The sequence below is a fragment of the Eutrigla gurnardus genome (genome assembly GCF_963514095.1).
Source record: "Eutrigla gurnardus genome assembly, chromosome: 1".
Taxonomy (NCBI): domain Eukaryota; kingdom Metazoa; phylum Chordata; class Actinopteri; order Perciformes; family Triglidae; genus Eutrigla; species Eutrigla gurnardus.
The window spans coordinates 1,831,982-1,855,667 of NC_139915.1; the positions used below are offsets into that span (position 1 = coordinate 1,831,982).

The 23,686-nt window shown below is 43.2% G+C and overlaps 2 protein-coding genes across 8 annotated transcripts in view; both read left to right on the plus strand.

The window, feature by feature from the left end:
- The window catches only part of furina (furin (paired basic amino acid cleaving enzyme) a), a 76,003-nt gene extending 71,434 nt beyond the window's left edge, over positions 1-4,569 (plus strand). For all 3 annotated transcript variants that reach the window (XM_084011406.1, XM_084011407.1, XM_084011408.1), the window contains exon 16: positions 22-4,569. In XM_084011406.1, coding sequence (XP_083867532.1) covers positions 22-629 — 608 coding nt within the window. In that variant the 3' untranslated portion in view covers positions 630-4,569. The remainder of the gene's footprint in view (positions 1-21) is intronic.
- A 1,596-nt stretch (positions 4,570-6,165) lies between these two features.
- Positions 6,166-23,356, plus strand: fes (FES proto-oncogene, tyrosine kinase). 5 transcript variants are annotated; one of them, XR_014597046.1, is made up of 19 exons: positions 6,174-6,514; positions 8,516-8,689; positions 9,465-9,561; positions 9,657-9,840; positions 10,443-10,580; positions 10,669-10,788; positions 10,950-11,072; positions 12,790-12,985; positions 13,456-13,536; positions 14,083-14,292; positions 14,881-15,003; positions 15,142-15,195; positions 15,984-16,102; positions 16,253-16,347; positions 16,499-16,622; positions 18,042-18,199; positions 18,295-18,417; positions 18,754-19,337; positions 22,682-23,356. XR_014597046.1 is itself a non-coding variant. In XM_084007995.1 (18 exons), exons 1-18 carry the CDS (start codon positions 6,290-6,292, stop codon positions 18,805-18,807), a joined length of 2,388 nt encoding a protein of 795 aa, XP_083864121.1. In that variant the 5' UTR covers positions 6,166-6,289; the 3' UTR covers positions 18,808-20,957. The 5 variants fall into 5 exon arrangements, 4 of the variants coding, with proteins under 4 accessions (XP_083864121.1, XP_083864119.1, XP_083864120.1 ...); XM_084007995.1 differs by lacking the exon at positions 22,682-23,356 and having other exon boundaries at positions 6,166-6,514; positions 18,295-18,407; positions 18,754-20,957; XM_084007993.1 differs by lacking the exon at positions 22,682-23,356 and having other exon boundaries at positions 18,754-20,955.
- The last annotated feature ends 330 nt before the right edge of the window (positions 23,357-23,686 follow it).

Here is a 23,686-nt window from a genome sequence, read left to right on the forward strand (position 1 = left end):
TTCAGTGTCTCTGTGTTTCAGAGTGCAATGCGGGCCACTACCTCTTTCAGCAGGGCTGTGTGAAAGAATGTCCAGCAGGCTTCGCGGTGGGCTCCCAGCCCCTCAACTACACAGTGGGAAACTTCATACCACCAGCTTCCGTCCCCGCCTGCCTGGCCTGCCCGCCGCCCTGCCTGACCTGCAGCAGCCTCAGCCCTCGGGCCTGCCTGTCCTGCCCCCCTCACAGCTCCCTGGACCCCACCTCTGGCACCTGCCTGCACCTCAACCAGTACATGCGCGAGTCCCCTGGCAGCTTCATGGTGGGCCAGGGGAGCCCGGGGATGCAGCTGCAGCACAGCTCTTGGCTGCCCATCACCGTCGCCGTGCTCAGCTGCATGGCCATCATCGGCACCTTCGCCGGCACCTTCCTGCTGCTGCAGCTGCGCTCCGGCGCGCTCATCAAGCTCCCCTCTCTGGAGGGCGGAGGCGGCCTCGGGGGAAGTTTCAGCCTCGGGAGCAATAGGGTGGTATCGTACCGCGGCATCCCGACAGTGTGGGGGGACGATGGGATGAACACGGACACTGATAATGAAGAGTTTGACGTCCAAAATGAGAGGACTGCCTTTATCAAAACACAAAGTGCTCTTTAATGCCTCCCCCACATCCCTCCCCCTCCTGCTTTTAAAGTCTTCTCACCCTCATTTGTCTGATATTTCAGGGCCGTCGTCACTGCCCCCTCACACTCTTTTTTTCCTTTCTCATCCGAGTCCTGCTCCAGGATCTGCCGAGGGAGACCTGATGGGAGCCGCTGTCTCCCAGAGCTCTGGATGCTCCTTTCATACTTGGGCGCTTTTCTATTAAACTGGCTCTCTCCCTCCGCTTGGCCTCGATCACTAACAGTGTCTGTCTGCGCTGAGTCCATTTCCCCCTCCTGCTCCCTTTTGTACTAGTAAACAAATGATTATTATCTGCTTCTTTCTTCTGTTTCTCTCTTTCCATCAGTCTCAGTGCAGTAGCCAGATGAGATTGTTGAACGTGAGGAGTAGAGTGTGTGAATGTGAGTGTCTAAATCTGATGAGCAGTGTGCTGCCCTTTTTGTAGAGAAGTGAACGCTGGTCCCGTCACATTTAGGAGAAATAATCTGTATTAGGAGACATGAAATCAGGTTTGGAAACATTGATTTTCTCTGAAGTGTCATTTAGTGACAGTCCAAAATCTGTTTAGTCCAAATTCTGTTCATAAAACACATCTTATTTTGAGAAAGTCACATTGCAATTCAAAAAAAGCCCAAATGAAAAGGATTATGATCATTTTCAGACTAATTGTTTATAATCACGTGTCAGCCGTGAGCCATCTTTCTCTTCATGCCGAGACATTTATATTTACTTAAAAATCATCTTTTTTTCAGGCTGTAGTAATTGTTCTCGGTGTGCGGAGGCTTTAACTCTCCTGTTGTAAACACAGGAAAGATCTCTCTGAGCTCCAGCAGAACAAACTGTGAGTCACACAACTAACAAAGCTTCTTCCAGACTTTTGGGATGAAATATTTAATTTATCCTGGTTTAAAAACGATAAATGCTTCTGTGCTTCCATCACATGGAAGGCATCAAAACATACAGACTCGGGCTACTCGCTCAACCTCCAGGCACATTTAATTCCTGCTTGATGTGCGTACAGCCGAGGGCTGAGAGAGAAGCAGTGGAGGAGCTGATGGAAGAACAACACAGAACTTCTCCAACGCAGCTGCCAGGTGTTGACTCACCTGTGATGGAATCCTCCAGACTGGACCTGTTAACAGTGCATCAAAGCTTTCCCTTTTATCAGGGCACATTAGCACTACTAATGCACGGTAGACCTAGCTTATATCATAATTACTGCAACGTGTGTGTGTGTGTGTGTGTTAGTTTCCTGCTTGTGAGGCGGAGCGATGTTTGTTTGTCCTCTAAAGGGAGGCTTCCTTTCCTCTTTGGCCTCGGAGTCTCTCTTCTTCAAATCTCGAATGCTGTTCAGAAGTCCTTCGTCGAGACTCCACATCTCATCCTCACATACCCTCCAGGCTTCGTCTAATCTGACTTTCAGATTATACCTTCAATTTACCTGGCAATTAATCATATTCTGAATGATACTGCAGCAAATATTTATTCTGATAGATTTGAATCACACCTTTAGGGAAGATTGTTTTACAAATGATGATTTGCCTCCCGGGCTGGTTATCATCTAAAAATGTGCATCTCATGATTTAACCCAGTGTAGCAAGTTTGAGTCTATTGATCTCTTATTTCTACTATGTTGTTTATGATTTTTCTTCATTTCCAGTACAGAATGGTGGAGCTGGCTGAGAGGTTGTCATGGTGATGACATGCATACAAAGTTTCAGCTGCTCATCCTATTTCTTTTTTTTATTTTTTTTTTTATCTACCTCTCATATCATTCTGCAAGGGTTCATAGATGAGCTGATAATTGATTATAGAGGTCAAACATATATCCAGTCTGTTATGAAAATGCTTGGTGGAAACATTTAATTCAAATGTATGTTTTAAAAGAGAAAGGAGCAAACGAGCTGCGGTGTAAATCCTAGTATGCTCAAACTCGTATCTCTTAAAATGTATTGCTTATAGGAAGCCGGGCTTTAAAAGGTTAATGGAAACGGTATGGGGAGAAGGATGTTCGTGGAGCTTGTTGGCCACCATTTAAGCACTAAATCAGCTTGAAATGATTTCTACCAGGCGGCTCCATCACAGGCAGCGGCGTTTTGTTCATAAGTTAATGTCACCGACAATCAAATAATTTCCATGTTTTGAGGGCGGGAAGGTGCACAAGCACGCAAAACTAATGATTTTTATTCAACCACTTTTGTTTCAAAGGCATTCTCAACAGCAATCATTCATAAATATTCAGAGCTGGATGAGCTTTAACGTGCAAAAGGGTGATCAGAGAGAGAAAATACAGAGTTTTCCAACCCCCTGTTCAAAGGGACGGAGAACGATTGGTATGTATGCTCTCAAACAGCACTGAGCCAGAGAAGCTTAATTCATCTCGGATGGCCGGTGCAGGTGTAGCACATTCGGCTTATCGCTGCAGTTTCCGCCAGGAAGCACTGAACTAGATCGGAAACCAACGTGCCCTCAGATGGAACAAAGCTAACGGCAGAATACCGAGCCGAACAGCTTTGGGTGACGTACATCCGTCTGCTGCCAGTCCGGCTTCCATTAACTTAAGGAGGGTGCTAATTTAAAAATGCCATAGCTATCAGACTTGAGCTGCAAAATCGTATAGATTTCCCCGTTTGAAGTGTGTGAACGGTTGATGGGGGAACCAACGTTGCTTCCGTAAGCTATTTTCTTTAACTCTGGATGCTGAGAGTTTGCTTGTTCTTCAGAACTATTGAATGGCACTCAATGCAATTACTATTGAAGCGCCTATCAACATCACCCATTGTGCATCTCCCTTTCCAAAAGAGTTGTATTGCTTCCAGAAAGAATGTTTCTCCTGACAGTTTGGGGATGTTTCTGTAGCCCCTTTGAGTGCACACACACACACACACACACACACACACACACACACTTATCCATCTTTGATGTTGTATTCACTACAGCTTGAAAACTCCGAATACTTTAAACTCGCTTTGAGCATTCAAGTGTTTAGAAAATCCCAAATACGTAGCGAGTGCTTCCTGAGTGCTGGGAGCTGCTGAACACCATTAGCAGCCAGCTCACTCCATTCACTTCAGGTCTGTGATGGTAACTACACACTAAAAGAAGAAGAAGACGGTTTTCCAAATGGTGCCAGAAAGCAGCTCATCATTAGGCCGCCGCTCCGCCGACACTAAGGTGTGAAGCCTTTTTAACGTAGAAAGTAAAGTGTTACAAAAATGTAAAAAATAGTGTATAAAGAAAAGGCTTTTTTCTTTATACAGCTGATTTATTTCACGTGGAGCTCGATGCTGCTTCAGTCCTGCCTTAGGATGTAGTCTGACGTGATCCATATGAAGTGGGCGGAGCTAATAGGAGCAATATCTTTGGCTTAACCAAAGAGGATCATTTCAATGCTGTCTGTTTAGAGTTACGACGCGTTGCTTTCAGGTCCGTCGGCCCCCTCGCTCCTGTTGGAAGCGTTTCGTTGACATCGTTCTGTCATCTCTGCTTCTTTTTCTTCTTTTTTCTCGTTGAAGGTCTGTGGTGACACCTTGTGTGTTCAGCAGCTGTGAAGGGAGGAGGCAGAATGTATCCCATCTCCATTAACTTAAGGGCTGAATCAGACCTGCGTGCACCCATGGGTGCACATGCTTGTTTAAGTCTAAATGAAACACTTTGTGATGGCGGGGCAGTTAGTGGAGCAGCCTCCACCCACCTCTCTGTGAGGGTTTCCTGGCTGCACACACACCTTTACAGATTTATGACCTATGAATAATGTACAAGAATGACTCTCTTACATGGGACATGACTCTAAAATAAGGCCTATTTTTGTACTATATGAATGGTGCAGTGTAATTTTCTTGTAATTTAAAGATACTCTTGTTTTCTCCTTTTTATTTAATTGATGTCAATTATAGATTCTACTAAAAAAAATAAAGATCTATGCAAATTTGAATGTGTTTTATTAACTTAAATACTCCCTTACTAAAGACTGAGGACCAGAACATGTAAAAATAGTCAGTGATGTCAAAAAACTCATATTATTATATTCTTATTATTCATTATTTCTTGATCCTTTACTTTTGGGTGAATATTTTTGTGAAATACTGGTGGTATTTTAAAATAAATATATAAATACAAGTGAAACCTGACAAGAGGTTCCAAGTAGAAAAGGTGTTTTTAGCCATGCCAGCCGGGATAGAACTGTCTGTTTAATGGTGGACGACATGAAGAGTTGTCCATACATTCATGGTCCCCGTGTGATAAATCCTGCTGACTTTGCTGATTCTCTGAGTTACTCTCAAATAAAGACTCAAGTACAATATTGAGGCACATCACTGCTTTGATGCTACTTGATGCTTCAACTCATTACAAGCGGAAATCTGCGTTTCACACATTTATTTGACACCTTGCTCTCTGTGAGTTTCATCCAGATTCATAAGTCGACGTATAATAATCATTTATTCAACAGTGACGTTTGGATGTCCTCTCTGTTGCTCTAACATGCAGCGCTCTTCTAGATGCTGCTTCTAAACATACAAGCTTACATTTGCTCTCGCTGGTGTAATTAAATGAGTTTAAGGCCGAGAGGTTGCATCCAACAAGTCATGAATACAAGTAATGAAGTGAGACCGGGTTCTCTGTGGTGAAAAGAAAATGAACGCAACAAATACAATCAGCAGTTTTTATAGCCTTCTGGGGTCTAAAAGTGATTAGCAATAAACTTTAAAAAAAAACAAAAGGTTTCAACACTTGTCATTGCTCAATTTTAACATCCGGCCGTTATCGATCGCCACTCATCCTGTTCAGGGTCGTGACATTGGGCGAAGGCAGTGTTCACCTTGGACAGGTAACCCGACCATCACGGAGACAGATGACCATTCACGCCTACGGGCATCAATTAGCCCCTCCACCCTGCAGTCTTTGGACCGTGGGAGGAAGCCGGAGCCGTGCAGCCATTGGGCATTAGTGGAATTTCAATAATGTCAAAATACTTATTACAAGTAAGTCAAGTATTTCAAACTTCCTCCATTTACACCAAGATGTACTTACATTTTTAAAGAAAGAAATGGTTGAAAAAGTGGAATTAAGTTACTTAACTTACTGTTGCAGTGATGCTTGAGCATCATTTTACTGTTGAAACTGTTTGATGCTTAGAAGTTTTATTATGTTCATCAAACTCAAAATCCATCAGCTGTAGAGTTAAAGTAGTGATGAGAAATGTGTAAATTGCCTCCGAGATGCTGTGAAGAATAGTATTAATATAAAGTAACAACAAGTGAACAAATTAAATGTATATATCTTATTCTTTAAAGATATCTGATGTTTCTGATGCACACATTGCTAAAGATGAGCAGCAGTGGTCCTATTATAACATGTAGACGGGAAGTATTTTATTTTGAAAATGGTTTGCACCAGTGGAAGCTTTTTGAAGTTAACTGAAGTTCCTAAAATAAAAGCCTAAATGATAATGAGAGCACAGCCACATTCAAACAGACATGAGGAAGTGCTGCCTCACATCAACCACAGATTTTTTTTTTTTTTGTACAGGGAAGTGAAAGTCAAAGTGGAAAAAACAAAACTGCTCTTGGTCATTAGCAGATGCTTCACTGTTTCTGTCCCACTCACGAGAACACAAGCTGCTGCTGCTGCTGCTGCTGCTGCTGCATCCAGAGATGGGCTTCGGGGAGGACCTGCGCTGCCCCCAGGCACATGCAGCTGTCATGCGGCTGCTGGACTCTGAGCTTCACCTGATGGAGGCCATGAAGAAGTGGATGGGTCACCGAGCCAAGAGCGAGCGGGAGTTTTCAGTGCAGCTGCACAACATGACCTCCATGGTGGAGAAGCTGGACCGGCCTCAGCCCGGTGCAGGACTGGACTACGTGAGCCAGCTCAACAAGGTGAGTTCTAGATCATCAGCTGATGATCACGCATCAGTGGAAGAAAGCCAATTACTTTGTTTAGTGTTTCAACGTTACCTTTATTTCATTTTCAAAATTGAGCATTTAAATCGCTTTTCATTCATTCCATCAAAAATCCTTTTACTTCATTATTTGTGTAACAAAAAGTACCATTGGACATAAATATCTGACTGAATTATGCACTCACATTAGGCTGTATTGGGGGAAATACTTCCCTAATAAAATGTGTTTTATTCTCAGAGCATCCAAAAACACTCATATATTCTAAAGTCATTGTGTGCCTGAAATAAATGTGCTAAACTCGTTCTTCTCAACAATGAGAGGTGTTTCTTCACAAACCTATATTTCTTAACTTTCTTTAATTTCACTTTCACTTACATTTATTCACACTTCCACACACATACACAAACATACACGGCATTCTCACATAAATATTAATATCAATCTATTCTTGACACACCTTATGTGTTGTGTCTGACACAGATTTCCCTCCTTAAACACGAACGTACTCGGCTCATCCTCAGCTGCTGTTACCTAGCAGGACTACACTGTGATATAAATGGTGGATTCATGAAATAGAGAAGCAGTCAACACATCAGAGTCTGTTTTGATGTCTTATGAAACCAAAGAACCAGATCTGAGTTGCCCTGTTGCTTCCAGCTGTCATGACTGGACATCAAGCAGACCTATGCAGCATTTCAGGACAGCAAATTGCTTATTTAGGATCCCTTAGAATGAATTGGCAAACTATTACATCCTGCTTCTGGCTAAACTGGCAGACTCACCACAGAGAGACCGCTGCTGACATCGTTTAACAGCTACCTGAACCGTCGTTGGTGAAGTTCTCAGTGATGTGTGTGTGTGTGGGAGGCTGACTTCCTTTTTAAAAAGTTGCTTTAATGTCCTCAGAGCATCAAAAACTACCTCACAAATACACGATGCTATTATAACGAGCAAATATTCATTCATGTTCACAATGACGGTGAGTGTAATGGCCATGGGATGAAATGGGTTTAATGGGTTTTAATAGGGAGTATTTTGACCACACAGTCAGACTCTAGAATCAGCACTACTCTCACACACACACACACACACACACACACACTGCTCTGTTATTTGCACTTTCCTCGTTGCTGCCGTAACCTGAACATTTCCCCACTTCGGGACTAATAAAGGATTATCTTATTATTATATCTATCTTATTATAGGAGCTGAGGTTGAACATCCAAAATATACATGTAAATAATCAGATCAGTTTTAGAAAGTGATGACTTCCCCAGTGCATCAAAAGTTAGTCTCATTAGGGTTTGGGTGAGATCATCCAGTGTGTTATTTTAGCACACTTCTAGTAACAGTCAGCTTAGTTGAACCTCAGTGTTAAAGGAATGGTCTGTGTGTGAAGTTACTGTAAGAACTGAGAAAATCAAAAGCATACAATCAATCGCAGTGATGCCGTGATGAACACTCAATGAAGTTTACTGGCAACCACGTCCTGGCTATAAATACAGAGCCATGTTCCAACCTCATTAAGTGTTCACTGGGACTACTAAGCATGGACTGTCGTCGGAATCAAAGAAATGCCACGTTTAAAGATATATGAATTATTTTTATTTGCTTCCATTCTTTGAACCACGACATGATGTTGAAAACATGAACACTGAAGATTACAGCACTGACTGTGTGGCAACATGTGTCGCTAAATTAACAAACGTTGCACTGATTGAGCGGCGTCTGTCCTCGAGGCTCGAGGGATGAGCAGAAGGTTGTGAAGGTTCAAGGAATATTTCTTAATACCCCAAAGTGGCTTGCTCCATCCTCCATCCTCCAGCCAATCACAGACCTGCCTTCTATTCCCATCATACACTCTCTCACACATGCATACATGCATAATATATAAACGATAGAATCAAATGTGTGAAAGTTAGAATGGTCATAAATCAACGTTTGAATGACCTGTGACCTCTGTCCCCTGTCTGTCAGTCCTGGGGAGTGCTGGTCTCTCAGTCAGACGTCCTCAGTCAGCTGATGAAGAAGCGCTCTGAGGATCTTCTGGATGGTCCCATCAGCAAACTGACCCTGCTCATCAGAGACAAACAGCAGCTCCGCAAAACCTACGCCGAGCAGTGGAACCTGCTGCGGCAGGAGCTCAGCAAGGTGTGTGACCACGCTGTGTTTAATGCTGAATGTCCTCTACCTGAACAAACATATCCAGTGACCATCATGCGTGCAGAAATCATAATGTTGAAGTATGTACATGTATGACATGACTCTTATAAGGAAGACGGCCGAAGTTTAAAACTGATTAGTTTTTTCCGATGTGGACATGCTGATGAGCACCACAATGGCAGCATTAGAAATAGTCAGCAGCCAAATGAAATGAGGCTCAATAGCCTGGAAAGAGTGTGTGCAAATGCATTTTGATGCAATCCCGAACCGTTGGCTGCTCCTCACTATTTTTATTACCCAATTACATCAGGGAAATGATGTGTTCATTCCAGCAGGTTTGGGGTGTTTGGGTTCGCAGTTTCGCTGCCGAGCAGGACGTTTGTTTACTTGAATTCCCGTACACGCCTTTGGTTTTTGTGTGAATCGCCGTGTCGCCCGAACGATGGATGGAGGTGCTCTCGGGTTGTAAGTGGCAGCAGAAAAAAACGTCAGATCATTTCCTCTTGAGACTTCTTCTCTCATGTTCATGTTCCTCCACAGTGAAACATAACAGGGCCACTGACCACTTCCTGTCATCTCACAGTCACCGCAACACGGTGAATAACACTCACCATCACACTGAACCTGGTCCACCTCTGTGTGTGTGTGTGTGTGTGTGTGTGTGTGTGTGTGTGTGTGTGTGTGTGTGTGTGTGTGTGTGTGTGTGTGTGTGTGTGTGTGTGTGTGTGTGTGTGTGTGTGTGTGTGTGTGTGTGTTGCCATAGGCGACCCAGATGGAGCTGGAGAAGCTGAAGAGCAGCTACAGACAGGCAGCGAGAGATGCAGCTCAGGCTAAGAGGAAGTGCCAGGAGACCAATAAAGGTCCTCGTTACTTACTTCTCAGTTTCACACTTACTGCTCTGTGATGTGTGTGTTGCCATTAGAATATAATGTTTCCTTATCGTTTGTGTGTGTAGATAAAGAGCGAGACAAGGCCAAAGAGCGCTACATAAAGGCTTCGGCGAAACTCCACGAGCTGCATAATGAGTACGTGCTGTCTGTGCGAGCGGCTCAGGTTTACCATCAGCATCACTACAGTCAGATCCAGCCGGCGCTGCTCGGCTCACTGCAGAGTCTGCAGCAGGAGATGGTGCTCATACTGTAAGAATCACATCCACGACAGAGTATGTGTGCGTGGAAGAATGCCATTACTTTCCAGCTGTTGGATTGACTGATTTTCCGTTTGCATTTAGTTGCCTGATGTCCGTTCACACACTCACAGAATGATTATAAGAGGAAAAAGACTGATTTTAATTAACTATCCTGCAGTTTTGGCACATGTTCCCCTTATTACATGAACAATATATTGAATTTCCTTTTTCCGTAGGCGTAATAATTGTGCAGTTTAGAGAAGTGCCTGTTTTGATAGCTTTTTCCTTGTTTATGCATTCAGAATACTTATGCAAAACAAGAATCCAACAGCACAAAGATCAAAATGGGAGGCATAATCATGCATTTATGAAAGCTGTCTGATCCCAAAGTTCACAGCTTGTTTGAACATAGAATTTGCAAAACAGGCTCTGCCTGAAACGGCACAAATCTGGCAAGAAATAAAACGTCTAAATGTTTTCGGTGATGTTAACTCAGGCAAGTCTCTCAAAATAGAGGCAGAAAGAGATTCTTATATGTATGAAAATGTAAAAATGTAATGTTCAGTATATGTGGTTTGAATTTGGCTGAAACGTCTCCCTTCGTATAACTAGAAAGGAGATCCTGCAGGAGTATTTTGACATCTCAACGTTCCTTCATCAAGAAGTGGTGCGGATCCACCGGGAGATATCTTCTGCTCTAACAGCCATCGATCCTCAAAGGGAATACGAGAGCTTTATCCAACAGAACAGGTAGACCGAGGCCAAATCTCACATGTCAACAAAGCAGCCATGGAGGCCGACCCTGCAGAGCCGTGATACTGTGTGTCTGTGCTGGTAGGTCGGTCGGGGAGAATCCAGCGTGTGCAGAGTTTGACTGTAGTCTTCTGGACGACACCGAGCTGCTGAATCCCAGAGAGCTCCAACTCAACGACCTCACGTTTGAGGCGGTCCAGCACAGGTGGGAGCAAATGACACAATCTCATCCAGATGACTGAACTCTAATTTCCTCCTTCCTCTAATGTTCCTAACTTCCTCCCTCTCTATTATTATTATTATGTTTTACCTCCTACTCTTTTGCATCAGTGACTTCCTCCGTTCACGTCACTTCTCCGTCTCCAGACTGACCGCGGTGGAAGAGGAGCTGCTGGATCATGCTCGGACTCTGGGCCTGCAGCAGACCTCCGTTGAACAGCTGGAGATGGAGCTGGACGCGGAGTGTGAAGGTGTGAAGAAGGGTCAAAGGTGAGTCAACCGCAGCTGAATTATTGATGCTCTGATGTTGCATTCAGAGGTCACAGAGGAGATTTAAAAAATAAAAAAACACAGCCGTCTCTGTGGGCAGTCCCTCCCACCGTTTAGTGAGCTCTTGGTCATGCAGTGAATAACCAGCATATTCTCAGGGGGCTGTAAGGGCCTTATGAATTATAATACGGCAATGCGGTGAGAGTTATGGAGCTTGACCTCCCTCATTTGTCTTGGTTGATGAGGCTGTCTGAAGGTGCTGGAGGTTTCCAGTCCTGTGGGAGTGATCGAGTCATTAACGAGTTCATGGAGGACAACTGGAAACAGTGTGTTTGTAAAAACACGTGGGGGGGTTAGTGCGTGGAGGTTATGCTGCCCTTTGCTTTACATTTTATCAAACCTTAAAAAAGTGACGTGACTGTCAACGTATATATAGAGAACTTAAATAGAGAATGTCAACATGATACTCCAAAAATTAGAATATTGTGCAAAAGTTCATTTATTTCAGTAATTCAACTTAAAAGGTCAAACGAATACATTATGTGGATTCATTACATGCAAAGTGAGATATTCCAAGCCTTTATTTGTTATCATTTTGAAGATTATGGCTGGTAGGGGTCCGGTATGCTGCTCTGAATGTTGGCCAGCACCATTCTCTCAAAACACTTCATCATGATTAGAGTGAGCTGTATCATCCAGGCAGGTGGGCTCTTCTTGGGAAGGGGGGCGATGGTTGTGGTGTTGAACACCCAGTATGTTTGCACCACAGAAGTAGCCTACTGGTTTATTTTGGGTCTGAGGGCGAATGATGGAGCTGTCAGGTGTGTGCTCTATGCACCGACAGCACAAACCCTGTTCTGTTGAACCTTGTGTTTATTACTGTAGCTTTAAGGATCTCAGCATCTGTTTTAGAGCATTTCACCTCAGCTGCAGGACACATTTTGAAGTGCGGAAGGCGGGTTGAGACGGGGTCTGATGTGGAGGATGCGGCATGGAGGGAGTAGCAGCCTGAGCTCCCTCTCTCTCTGAGGTGTCCATAAATGTGAATAGTGAGAGCAATCAGGGCATCCGAGTCAGCAGGAGGGGCTCGTCTTGAATGCTCCAGAGAGCCCGTGAGAAAGGTGAAGCATTATTCTGCTTACTTTCTGTGGCTGTGGCCTGAAACTCAAAGTCCAAAACGCTCCTTTGTCCCTGAACCAAGCTGCTCCTCTCCCAGGAGTAACGTGATGAAAAACGCTCTCCACTTCATCAGAGATGAGCTGATGGAGGAGCAGATACTGGATTGCCTCTCTCAGTCAAAGGTGCCCCCAACTCTGACAGTTATCTGGGAGAAAATGAAAAGCACCCTGGACCTCTTCAACGGGTAGAAGGAAGACTGTGCTGCTCCTGTCGTACTGAATCTGAATTCATTTTCAGGCCAGATAGTACAGTAACGACCCGGAAATCAGTGAACCCAAATGCACAAATTCAGAAGCAGTTGTGTGTTCTTTAATCAGTCGGAAAAGAAATGAAAGGTAATAATAGCAGGTGTTGAAATGGGTGGGGAAGCTCTGGTGAGGGAATGAGCTGATAGCAGGTGACATGAAGGTGATGGATCTGACAGGAGGGTCGTGATCAGGAAGGAGAACCCAGGGCGAAAAACATGAAATGTGATATTAAAGAAATGAAAGTATACTTGGGACACCGACGTGCTGCTGCTCTCTGCTTCATCATCCAGGGTCTATCAGTTCAGCAAGAGGAACGCCATGGAGGAGTGCCGGCAGCAGGTTGCTCTGTCCCAGGGCATGAGAGCCAAGCTGGAGAGTCAGAGGCTCCTTCTGAAGGAGAAACTGTGGCAGCTGGGCTCCAAAGAGCCTCCCCCTGCCCTGAAGCTGGACCCAGACAATGTCTCACTCTCGTCTGACACAAGCAACGTATGTTCTCTCTGTCTAGTGTCTCTATTTATAGCTCCGAATCTTATGAGGGGGTGAAGCCTTCTGACTTTTTCTGTAGCGCCACCAGATGGTGGAAGGTTATAGTGGTACAGATATGTATGGATACTTTTCATCAAGTGGCGCCATCAGATTTAAATTTGAATGGTCCAATATGACTTGACTTGAGTCCAAACCTTATTTTGTGCTGCAGCCATGTGGCAAATCAAAGAATAATGACTTAACCCATAATCATATCCTTGTTGTATTAAATAACTGGACCCACCAAATAGATATACAAAAATGATTTTATAATAGCTTTGCAAGTCTTTTAAGTACTTTTTCTGCATTGTGTGTTGATTTATTTTGTATTCATTCATACTTTTATTTTCATGGTGACATTAGAGAGATAAAACCAGTTATTATCTATTTTTCTGGCCAACATGATGTGATCTGGATCACTTGTTTTTCAGCAGCAGAGCCCATCTCCTTCCAAACGCCTCATGGGCGGGATCATAAACAATCTGAGTGGCCTGTTTAAACCCAAATGGGAGGTAGGTTAACTCTGAATTCCATCCACACATGACACAGATGCATATAGGGTACAGCGGGTTGAACTCACCTGTTTGGCATCACGTTGTACACGGATGTGTTTCTCAGTGTTAAAGTGCAGTGTGTTTTTGGACTCTCTCACAACATCCTACCTACAACCTAAAACTCTCTGACCGAAAACGAAGGTTACTCGTCGAGACGCCAGTTTACATTTCATTTGACCTTGGCAGCCAGACGGAGCCATGGCCCTGGCTCACAGCCCCTCAACAGGAAAAGGCCTTGTGTCTGTAATGCGCTGGACTTCATGCCTAAATCATCTGCTGTTTTTCTTTAACCGTGAGCTACTTCTCGCCCCCTCCCAGTTCTGCGGTTCCCTGGAGACCAGGAAGGTGGTGCTGTTAGACTTTAAAGCATTACAGACTCTTCTTTGAAGTATCTCCCATTGATTCTCTGCAGATTCGCCCTAAAATCCATCCTTCATCACCATATCGTTTCATTATTCATATCAGCTTTAAGGATTCTGCTCTTCTCCCTCTCCCTGCCTCCAGGAGCTCTCGGCCCTCACGCCGGTGCAGCACGTGGACCGTCCTCTGGGGCAGCAGGACTGGTACCACGGAGCCATTCCCAGGCTGGAGGTCCAACAGCTGCTGACCAATGACGGAGACTTCCTGGTGAGGAAGAGTCAAGAGAAACAAGGTTATGTGCTCTCTGTGCATTGGGAAGGAGTCTGCAAGCATTTCCTCATTCAGAACACAGACGTAAGTTAATCAATAGAATAAAACTATGTTGTAGAAGGAGATTTGATGCTGTGTGTTTCTGTCTGGCTTTAACATCCTATGTTTTTGAATAATAAAGACCACTGATGCTGCTAAAAAAACATGAGCGCTTCCTTCCTTGTTTATATCAGAGGAAGCTACGAAATGCAAATGACATGTTATTTACTGCAGGTTTAGATGGTTGGAATGAAAACACAAATACAAGGCAACTTAAACAGTCTTAATAACTCAAATGTTATTTTGTTATGCATGTTTTGGTAACACTTTAGATTAACCATGAACTAGTTTCTTATTAGCATGCATATTAGAAGCATATTGGCTGTTTTTAAGCCATTATGAATCACTTACTAATGCCTTATTCTGCATGATCATATTCTGCAACTACTCGTCCATTAACTACTGTGAGAGTTTTCCATCAATCATTTCCTAATCACTGCTTATTGATAGTGAGTTAGGGAGTTGTTGTAAACCACTTAATGACAATAATTAGAAACTAGTTCATGGTTAATCTAAAGTGTAACCATGTTTTTTTTTTTAATTCTGTAAATGATATTCCATCTGTGTCAGTAGAATTTGTATCGTCTAGATGGAGAAGGCTTCCACAGTGTCCCACTGCTGATCCATCATCTGCTTTCCTCAAAACAACACATCACCAAGAAGTCTACCTTAACGCTGAAGAAAGCTGTGCTGAAGGTGCGTCGACACTATTTAAACATAAGAAAGTGATTCCATAGTCGTCACACATGCAAACCTTTGTCCTCTGATGATCTTTCAATCAAACGTTTCTCTGCGTTAAAAACCTCTCTTATTGTACATGTTTAACCCCGTTAGGACAAGTGGGTCCTGGAGCATGATGATATTATCTTGGGACCCCTGATTGGCCGGGTGAGTCAGCCTAACATCTGTTGACAGAGTCAGCTATGAGCCGTGTGTCTATGTGTTTTTAACAGAATCACTTGAACATATTTGCATGACACTTTGTTGGAGGACCTGCTTAACGAGTCACAGCAATTTTTCACATGACAAGAAGCTTTTCATAAATCAATCAACAGGACTGCTCTGGAGACTATGATTATAATAATTATCGATGTCCTTCTTATTGTTCTTATAATTATTATAATGTAAACGTTTAATTTCACGTTTGAACAAGGTCTGACATTAATTTGCATGTCCATGTGGACATTGACAGGGAGTGTTATTGTTCTTCCTATTGGTTTCCATTCTGACCTACACTGACTTCTTCAGTGTCAAATAAAGTTAGTGTCTTCTTAGTAAAACTTCATATTTTGTGTTGCTCTTGCTCAGCAACCTTGGAATACTAAAGTGGGTTTTTTTGTCACAACGGAAGATGGATCCACTGTAATTCAGGCTGCTGAAGTCTCATATTAGGTGCAGCTGGACTTTGGAAGTCATTTTTCCACAGAAGGACTAACGTGGTCCTCCATCACTCACATGAAAATCATTTCGCGGAGAGTTCTGTTCAGGGCCAGTCTGGGCAGGAGGACCAGTCACAGCAACCAATCCGGGTCCTTAGTTTGGAAAAAAGTAAAAGGCGGTTCGAGTTTCCTCTCATTTCATCTAAAATTGTCATGAAGTGGTGAAGTACCTTAAGGACTATTGCTGAGCTAGAAAAGAGAGTGTTAAATGATCCTGTCGGTGTTTGATCTACGCAGGGCAACTTTGGAGAAGTATACAGCGGTCATTTACGCTCTGATAACACTCCTGTAGCTGTGAAATCCTGTAAAGAGAACCTGGCCCCAGAGCACAAGAGTAAGTTCCTGATGGAAGCCAGGTAAGTAGACACACACACACACACACACACACACACACACACACACACACACACACACACACACGCACACACACACGAACACACACACACACACACACACACACGCACACGCACACACACACACACACCCTCCTCCCCTGTGCTGTCCAGGATCCTGAAGCAGTACAACCATCCTAACATTGTGAAGCTGATAGGAGTGTGCACTCAGAAGCAGCCCATTTATATCATCATGGAGCTCATTCAAGGTGAATATGATCCTATTAGACTCTCGCTCCACTTGTTTACTCAGGGGCTCTGAGCTTTATTCTGCCATTATCCCTGCTTTCTTCCTTCATCATCACTCTCTCTCTCTCTCTGTGTGTGTGTGTGTGTGTGTGTTAATACACGTGTGACAAGGTGGTGATTTTCTCTCCTTCTTACGACACGAGGGTCACAGTCTGAGCCCGAAGACGTTGATCAAAATGACAGAAAATGTAGCGTCAGGCATGGACTTCCTGGAGAGCAAGAACTGCATCCACAGGTTGGTTCATCAATATGATGAGAGAATATGGATTTGTGTCAAATGATTCCATCTGTGGAGATGAAAAGTGTCTAACTTGTGTGTTGGTGTCTGATGGAAGTGTCTCTCAGTATAATGTGAGTGACGGCGTGTTGTTGTCATGACGATGGTTGACAGTGTTGGCTGCACTGAACCTGTTTTGCAGGTGATGTGAACTGGTGCTCAGGTGAGTGTCGTTGATGCAGACTGTGTTAGAGTTTTGCATATGAAGCTGCAGTTGTCCTCTCTGTTGTTTAGCAATCCTTTTTTAATTAAATCAGGAACAGAGCTTCATATAATCAATATAATTGGTGTCTGTAGATAGTCGCCACTGGATGAAGCTAGTAGCTTGTTGTTATGCTGCATCATTCACTTTTATTATTTATATTAACTATAACTATTAACTATACACACACACACACACACAAACACACACACACACACACACACACACACACACACACACACACACACACACACACACTGACTCATAAGGTGAAAACATAGCCATATCCATGTGCGGTAGCTCTAAAATCCCCAGGAATTGAACATAATTCCAAACATTATTAAGCATTAACATAATTTTACAGAGAGTATGATGTAGTTTCCACAAGTGAGGAACAAGCTGCATATTACAGACCACCCGTTACTTCCCTATCATTCATGTCATCCAGCTGTACATCAACCTGCAGCACTTCCTCATACAGTCTGTTTGAGGCAGCAGTCGACTGAAAGTGATGGATAGAAAGATGTCTAAACCAACCGAAAGCTGTTGTGTCCTTGACGCTGGAAACGAGCCCTGCTGGTCAGCCGACACATTTTTCTAAAAAAAAAGCACAACCATTAGTTCAGTTGATTTGACACGTTCATCAAGAGCAACTTGCAATTCAAACTCAACAGGAGGCAGGGCTAAATGTCCTCAAAACTGGAGCCAAGCCAAATAAACCTCTCAAAGCGTAGAGCTATGTGTTGTGTGTGTTTTTAAATAAAGACATTAGACAGTAAATGCCAACGTGTGGTGAAAGATGTGGAGTCCTGATATCAGCTGGAGTTCAATCCAAAGGAAGGAATCGGATTGTTCATCCTTACTTTTAGTAAACTGTACACTCGGTATCGTCTGCAGAGCAGAGATCAAGAATATGTTGTTTTAAATTTGCATACTTGATTGGAAGTGTCTTTAGGGCTCATTGTTGAGTGTAAGTGAGGTTGTGACACCCGGCTCATTACAGCAGCTCTGGGCCAATTTGCCCAGCAGGAACAGATTAAAGCTGCCTTGCGAGTCTCATTCCTTCACGTCGCCTCTGTTCTTACGCTGTTTCTCAGTTTCCCATCCAGAGCACCATGCCCTCCTTTGTATCCGTTCTTCAGCAGCCCCTGCATTCACTTGTTTTGTCGTTAAAGGGACCTTGCAGCTAGAAACTGTCTGGTTGCAGAGCACAAGGTGGTGAAGATCAGTGATTTTGGGATGTCCCGTCAGCAGGAAGATGGTGTCTACTCTGCGGAGGGTGGTCTCCGACAGATCCCTGTCAAATGGACGGCTCCTGAGGCTCTGAACTATGGTAAGGCTGCAACCAGATACACTCCTGTCTGTCTCTGCCAACAGTCAATTAAAGAATGTGCCTGTGCCTCTGCTGCCCCCTGATGGTGATTTCAGGTCGTTATACTACTGAGAGTGACGTCTGGAGCTTTGGGGTGCTTCTGTGGGAGGTCTTCTCCATGGGAATGACGCCCTACACGACCATGACCAACCAACAGACGCGAGACGAGGTGGAGAACGGTACTGACTCAGCAGGCAAAATGAGCCCGATGTTTAAATCCCTTCTTCTTCATGGTGCTTGGTTCTGCCTCTTCTGAGTCCAACATGGTTGAGAAGACGGTGTTCAGTGTGCTCTCACTGCCCAGCCTTCAAGTGCTGGCGCTCGATCGGTGTATCACCGAAATAAAGTTCAGTCTTCACAAGTTAAGCAACAAAAAAGAACGGATTTAACAGGTTTAAGAACAGAGCGCGGTTATATCGTTAACTTGATTGAGTCTTGAACGTGACTTGTGAGTGAGGTGACTTGTGTGAGTGAGGTGACTTGTGTGAGTAACGTATGGACCGTCTGTGTTTCAGGGTACCGTATGCCCGCTCCGCTTGGCTGCCCGGTGGAAGTCTCCAGGATCATGAGCAGCTGCTGGCAGTACGAGCCCAGAGATCGGCCGTCCTTTAGGAAGCTTCGGGCCGAGCTCAGTTCCATATGCAACAAAATTACGTGATACAAGCCTGTTGATTGGACTTATTTTGTGTTGTTAAATGTTGCACTTCTCCCCCCTCGGTCCCCCTGAACAACGATACACATCTCCAGGACTTGCTAATTGAAAACCTGTGAAATGTCAGTCCTTCCCTTCTCGCCTCGTGTGTTTGCTTTTCATTCTCCTCCTGAGAACAGAAGGTTGTTATTTTTAGCATAACATGTTACAGCCTGGTTTCTTCTCAGAGAAAACACAGTGACGTGTCCAACTGACACATCCTCCTGCCAACACAGGCATCGGGACTAGTGTGTTTGTTTTTCTTCCCGATGTGTTTTTAGGATCCAATTGTAGACCGTCTGGGTATCTCGATTATTTAAGTCAATAGCCATTTAGCCTAGCATTAGCTAATATTTTGCATTTAGCTGTGATTCAGCAGCAGGTTAGGCTCAGAAAGAGATATAACTGGTCAGTTACCACACTGTCTGTGATGAGAGGCATGCATAACTGTTGCATCATTCATTTTCTGCCTGTTTTGAAGACTTTTCACATTTGTTGGATGCATTGTTGAATACCTGCGTTTTAATTTTCTGCAACGATTTATGAATGTGATTTAATTGTTGACTAAATGCTGTTGTCTGATCTGGACACTTGTCAGCAGAAACACTACTAAAGTCAGCAGCTTGTGTGTTTTGTGATCCCTCCGGGTGAGTCTACAGATACTTCCTAATATTTCTAATATTTTTGGTTTATCATTATTATGGAAAAGCATGATAACCTTGAACATAACCCTCATTTGATTGGCAAAAATGTTCACTCTGACTGTGATGTCAGAAGCCCTGATATGTGGTAAAGACAAGCATTCAGCTATAGAGCTAATCTATGACTCAGAAAAATTCTTTTGACTCAAGTTCTTTGAAAGGGAAGTTGCTTTACAGCCTCTGGTGCAGACCGAATCAGACCTTAACCTGTTACGCGTCTTGGTGGAATTTGTTTTTGTCTGGGAAAAAAATCACGTCTTCTTTAGAACATCATTACTCGGTTTGTGCTAGAAACCCGTCATTAGGCTCATTCCAGATGAGCCATGCCTGCGCAGGCGATCGCCGCACAATGCATGCTGGTTAGTTTTGGTTAGTTTTCCCTCTGATGCCATGAACACGTAGGCAACGATAGTCTCACTGGATCAAGGCGGCCGCAGACTGCGAGCCCCGAGGCCTGTACGACTCACAGAGTTCAACATACCAGGTTTCTTCCAGTTGTCCAGCTTAAGTAACCCGAACAAAGGCAATCGGAGATAAGTGGTCACATGACGCTGGTTAGCAACTCGTTAAGTCAACACAGGGTTTCCCAATCCAGCTATGAGCGCGTGCACATAAGAGAGGCGGGGTTTGCAGCATTTTTCAAGTACGAGGAGCAAACCATAATCTAAATATCATAAAAGAAACACGAAGAAGTAAAAGATATAATACAGGTAAAAAGCAACACGCTTCCACATGCAGGAAGGACAGCTGGCGTGAGTGATTAGTCATTTAATATGACTGATCAGGAAGGACAGCTGGCATTAATAATTAGTCATTTAATATGACTGATCAGGAAGGACAGCTGGCATAAGTGATGAGTCATTTAATAAGACTGCCCCATCATAAGAGCACTACTCCATGAGTTAAGTGCGCTGATAGCTCAGTGGTACCGAGGTTCCCGTAGTACTGCAGCGGCCCCGGGTTCGAATCCGTGCTGCGGCCCTGCTAAGCTACGCTTGTAAAACGGGAGCAAATAAAATAAATATAAAAACATCATTCAAAGTGATAAGTAGGATCTTTTACAAAAGCTCCTTTTTCCAGGAGAGCTGATTGGTCGGTAGGTGGTGCTTTTCTCCACGTTGATCTCTTATCAGGAGGTTACCGTGGCGATGTACCCGGTAAGAAGTGAACCAGCGTCATAGGACAGAAAACCCAGAGTTAACCCTGAAGTCACCTCGCTCAGCCCAAATCCTGCTTCCTGGTACAGGCCTCTGGAATTGAGCTTTTATTTTGGTACTTCTGCTGATCCGCAGTGTGAATCCACACATTAGCTAAATATTTAGTTTCATCAAGCACATTTAACTTTAACTTTTAACATTTATATTTATATTTTACATTTATATTTATATTTAGATTTAATATTTAACATTTAGATTTAATATTTAACATTTAGATTTAATATTTAACATTTATATTTAACATTTATATTTATATATAACATTTATATTTAATATTTATATTTATATATAACATTTAGATTTAATATTTAACATTAAATTTAACATTTATATATAACATTTATATTTAATATTTAACATTTATATTTAATATTTATATTTATATATAACATTTAGATTTAATATTTAACATTTAGATTTCATTTTTTTTTTACCAGTAAAGTAAATATGACAAAGTTCACAAATATTGCTGTAAATGTGGTAAAAAAAAGTGACCTAAAAAATTCACACCACTTTTTTAAACATTGTTTGAAGGTAAATGTGTCAAAATGTAGCTGAGCTCATTCGTGTTGCCAGACTTAATAACTACCTACTTAATAACTACCTACTACCTACTTAATAACTTCCCCCAGTGGATGCTGGACGTACTTTTACTGCTATTGTACTATTACATGAAAACTAGAAGGGGACCACGTGAAACCTCGTGCTTGTCGAGACCAGTCGGGCGACATTGTTGGGTGACATGGCTCATCACGATGACAGCGTGGGTGTTTATGTCATGGAGCGGTAACCTCAGAACGATATGATCTCTTTGGAAACACTGATGCAGGTGCTACTGACTCTACCTGAATATCATCGGCACAATGTGTGCCGGGAGATTAGTGTAATAGTTGCAATGCGATCTATCTATTGGTTAAGTCTCATATAAAATGGATTATCATTCCTTTGGATAATCCTTTTCATATTTCAGTGACAAGACATTTCAAACCGACATCAATTTGAGGTTAATCCCACAGAGAAAGAAAACACGAACGTCTCGTGCTGAGGTGCTTTGAAACAATTATTTATTTATTTTTTAACTCAGGAAAGAAGTGTAGTTTATTAATAACTCCTAAATGGACAAATAGAAACCTATGTTTCGATTCAACAATGTCCTCCGCAGTAACACACCCAGTAGGCCTGATAACCTGGGGGGTATTCCACAAAGCAGGCTCGACCAACTCTGAACCTAACCCTGAACTCTGACTCTTCGGTTCCAGAACAGCATTTCTGAATGAGTTCAACTCTGAGGGTGTAAACTCTGCCGACCCTACAAAGCAGGGGTTGACCTCCCGTGGTTCAGGAAGTAGAAATAATCATTTTTAATATTGGTGTAATCCCACAGGCACAAAAAGAAAGAAAATGAAGCATAATAATATTACACAAAAACGTAGACGAAGGCATATGATTTTAATCATATTTCACATATTAAACAGTAAATATAAGCGTCTATTTCAACAAAGAAATGTCCTTAAACATTTCATAAATCTCCCGGTAATAAAAACCTAAAGAGCTCTGCAAAGAATCTGCATTAAATGTCGGAGAGTATTGTTTAGATGTGTGATCGGTAGGAAAAACGGTACTTCTAAGTAACTCCTCTCCTGACGTAAAGCTGCTAGAATCACTTTTATTTCCACATCAGGTTGACGGGGAAAGGACGGCACTATTTTTCAGAGTTGGTTCAGATTCATGTCGGAGACACTCAGGGTCACAGGGGTCACAGGGTTCACAGAGTCGGTTACTATGGCAACTGGCCTAAAGCTTGACTCCCCTCTCTTTCTCCGTCTCTATGTAGTGTTTGACCTGCTTTCTGGACACACCCCTGGACTCGAACCTCGTTTGGAGAAACGGCCCCGATGAGGAAGGAGTGGCGCTGTTACTCAGCGGACATCTTGCTGTGCTCGTTTTGAAACCACCTCACCGGTCGAGCATGTTCAGTCGCTTTGAGTCGTCGCCGGATGTTACGGCTTGCTTTCATCTTCATTTTGCTTCTTGTTTGATACTTTTATCTGGCTGTAGCATGAGGAAGAAATAAAGGGAGTCGGATGACATATTTGAAAATATTAAAAAGCTAAAAAGTACAGAAATGGATTCCATGACTAATTCAGACGATCTATTCATGGATTCATTCATCTTGCATGATTGATTGATTGCAAATTCTGTAAAACTAATTTGTGTTGATGTTGTTAAATCAATGAGTTGAGTGGAGAGGACAACTGTACTTCAATAAACGACATCATGTCTTTTCATGAGATCTATTTAGAGGTCATTTTCTCAAGAAATCCACATCACGACTTAAGACGTGGTAGGTCATGATTCTAAATCAATTGTCCCCGCCAAGTGTTAGATTCAGCTCATTCAACGCTTTCATGTGTTCAAACATCCAGCTAACAGGACATTGTGCTAATGTTATTCTCCAAAAAGGTTAAAGTTCGTGCTTACTGGAAATCTCATGAACGCAAAAGAAGAATTGGATGAAACGTGTGTCGATAACTCAGCTAACGAAGCAGCTAACGAAGCAGCTAACGAAGCAGCTAACGAAGCAGCTCGGCTGGGATTCATTTCCTCAAACTCCACCAGCCTGTCTCCCTGCCTCTCTTCTCCCTCCACCAACCTGTCTCCCTCCACCAGCCTGTCTCCCTCCACCAGCCTGTCTCCCTCCACCAACCTGTCTACCTCCACCAACCTGTCTCCCTGCCTCTCTTCTCCCTCCACCAACCTGTCTCCCTCCACCAACCTGTCTCCCTCCACCAACCTGTCTCCCTGCCTCTCTTCTCCCTCCACCAGCCTGTCTCCCTCC

What these genes read in the sequence shown, in the direction of transcription:
- fes (XM_084007993.1), top strand. Translation starts at nt 6,290, where the DNA reads ATGGGCTTCGGGGAGGACCTGCGCTGCCCCCAGGCACATGCAGCTGTC. An exon ending in CAGGAGATGGTGCTCATACT is followed by an intron (nt 9,841 to 10,442) that starts GTAAGAATCACA and finishes TCGTATAACTAG; the next exon opens with AAAGGAGATCCTGCAGGAGT. An exon ending in TCTCGTCTGACACAAGCAAC is followed by an intron (nt 12,986 to 13,455) that starts GTATGTTCTCTC and finishes CTTGTTTTTCAG; the next exon opens with CAGCAGAGCCCATCTCCTTC.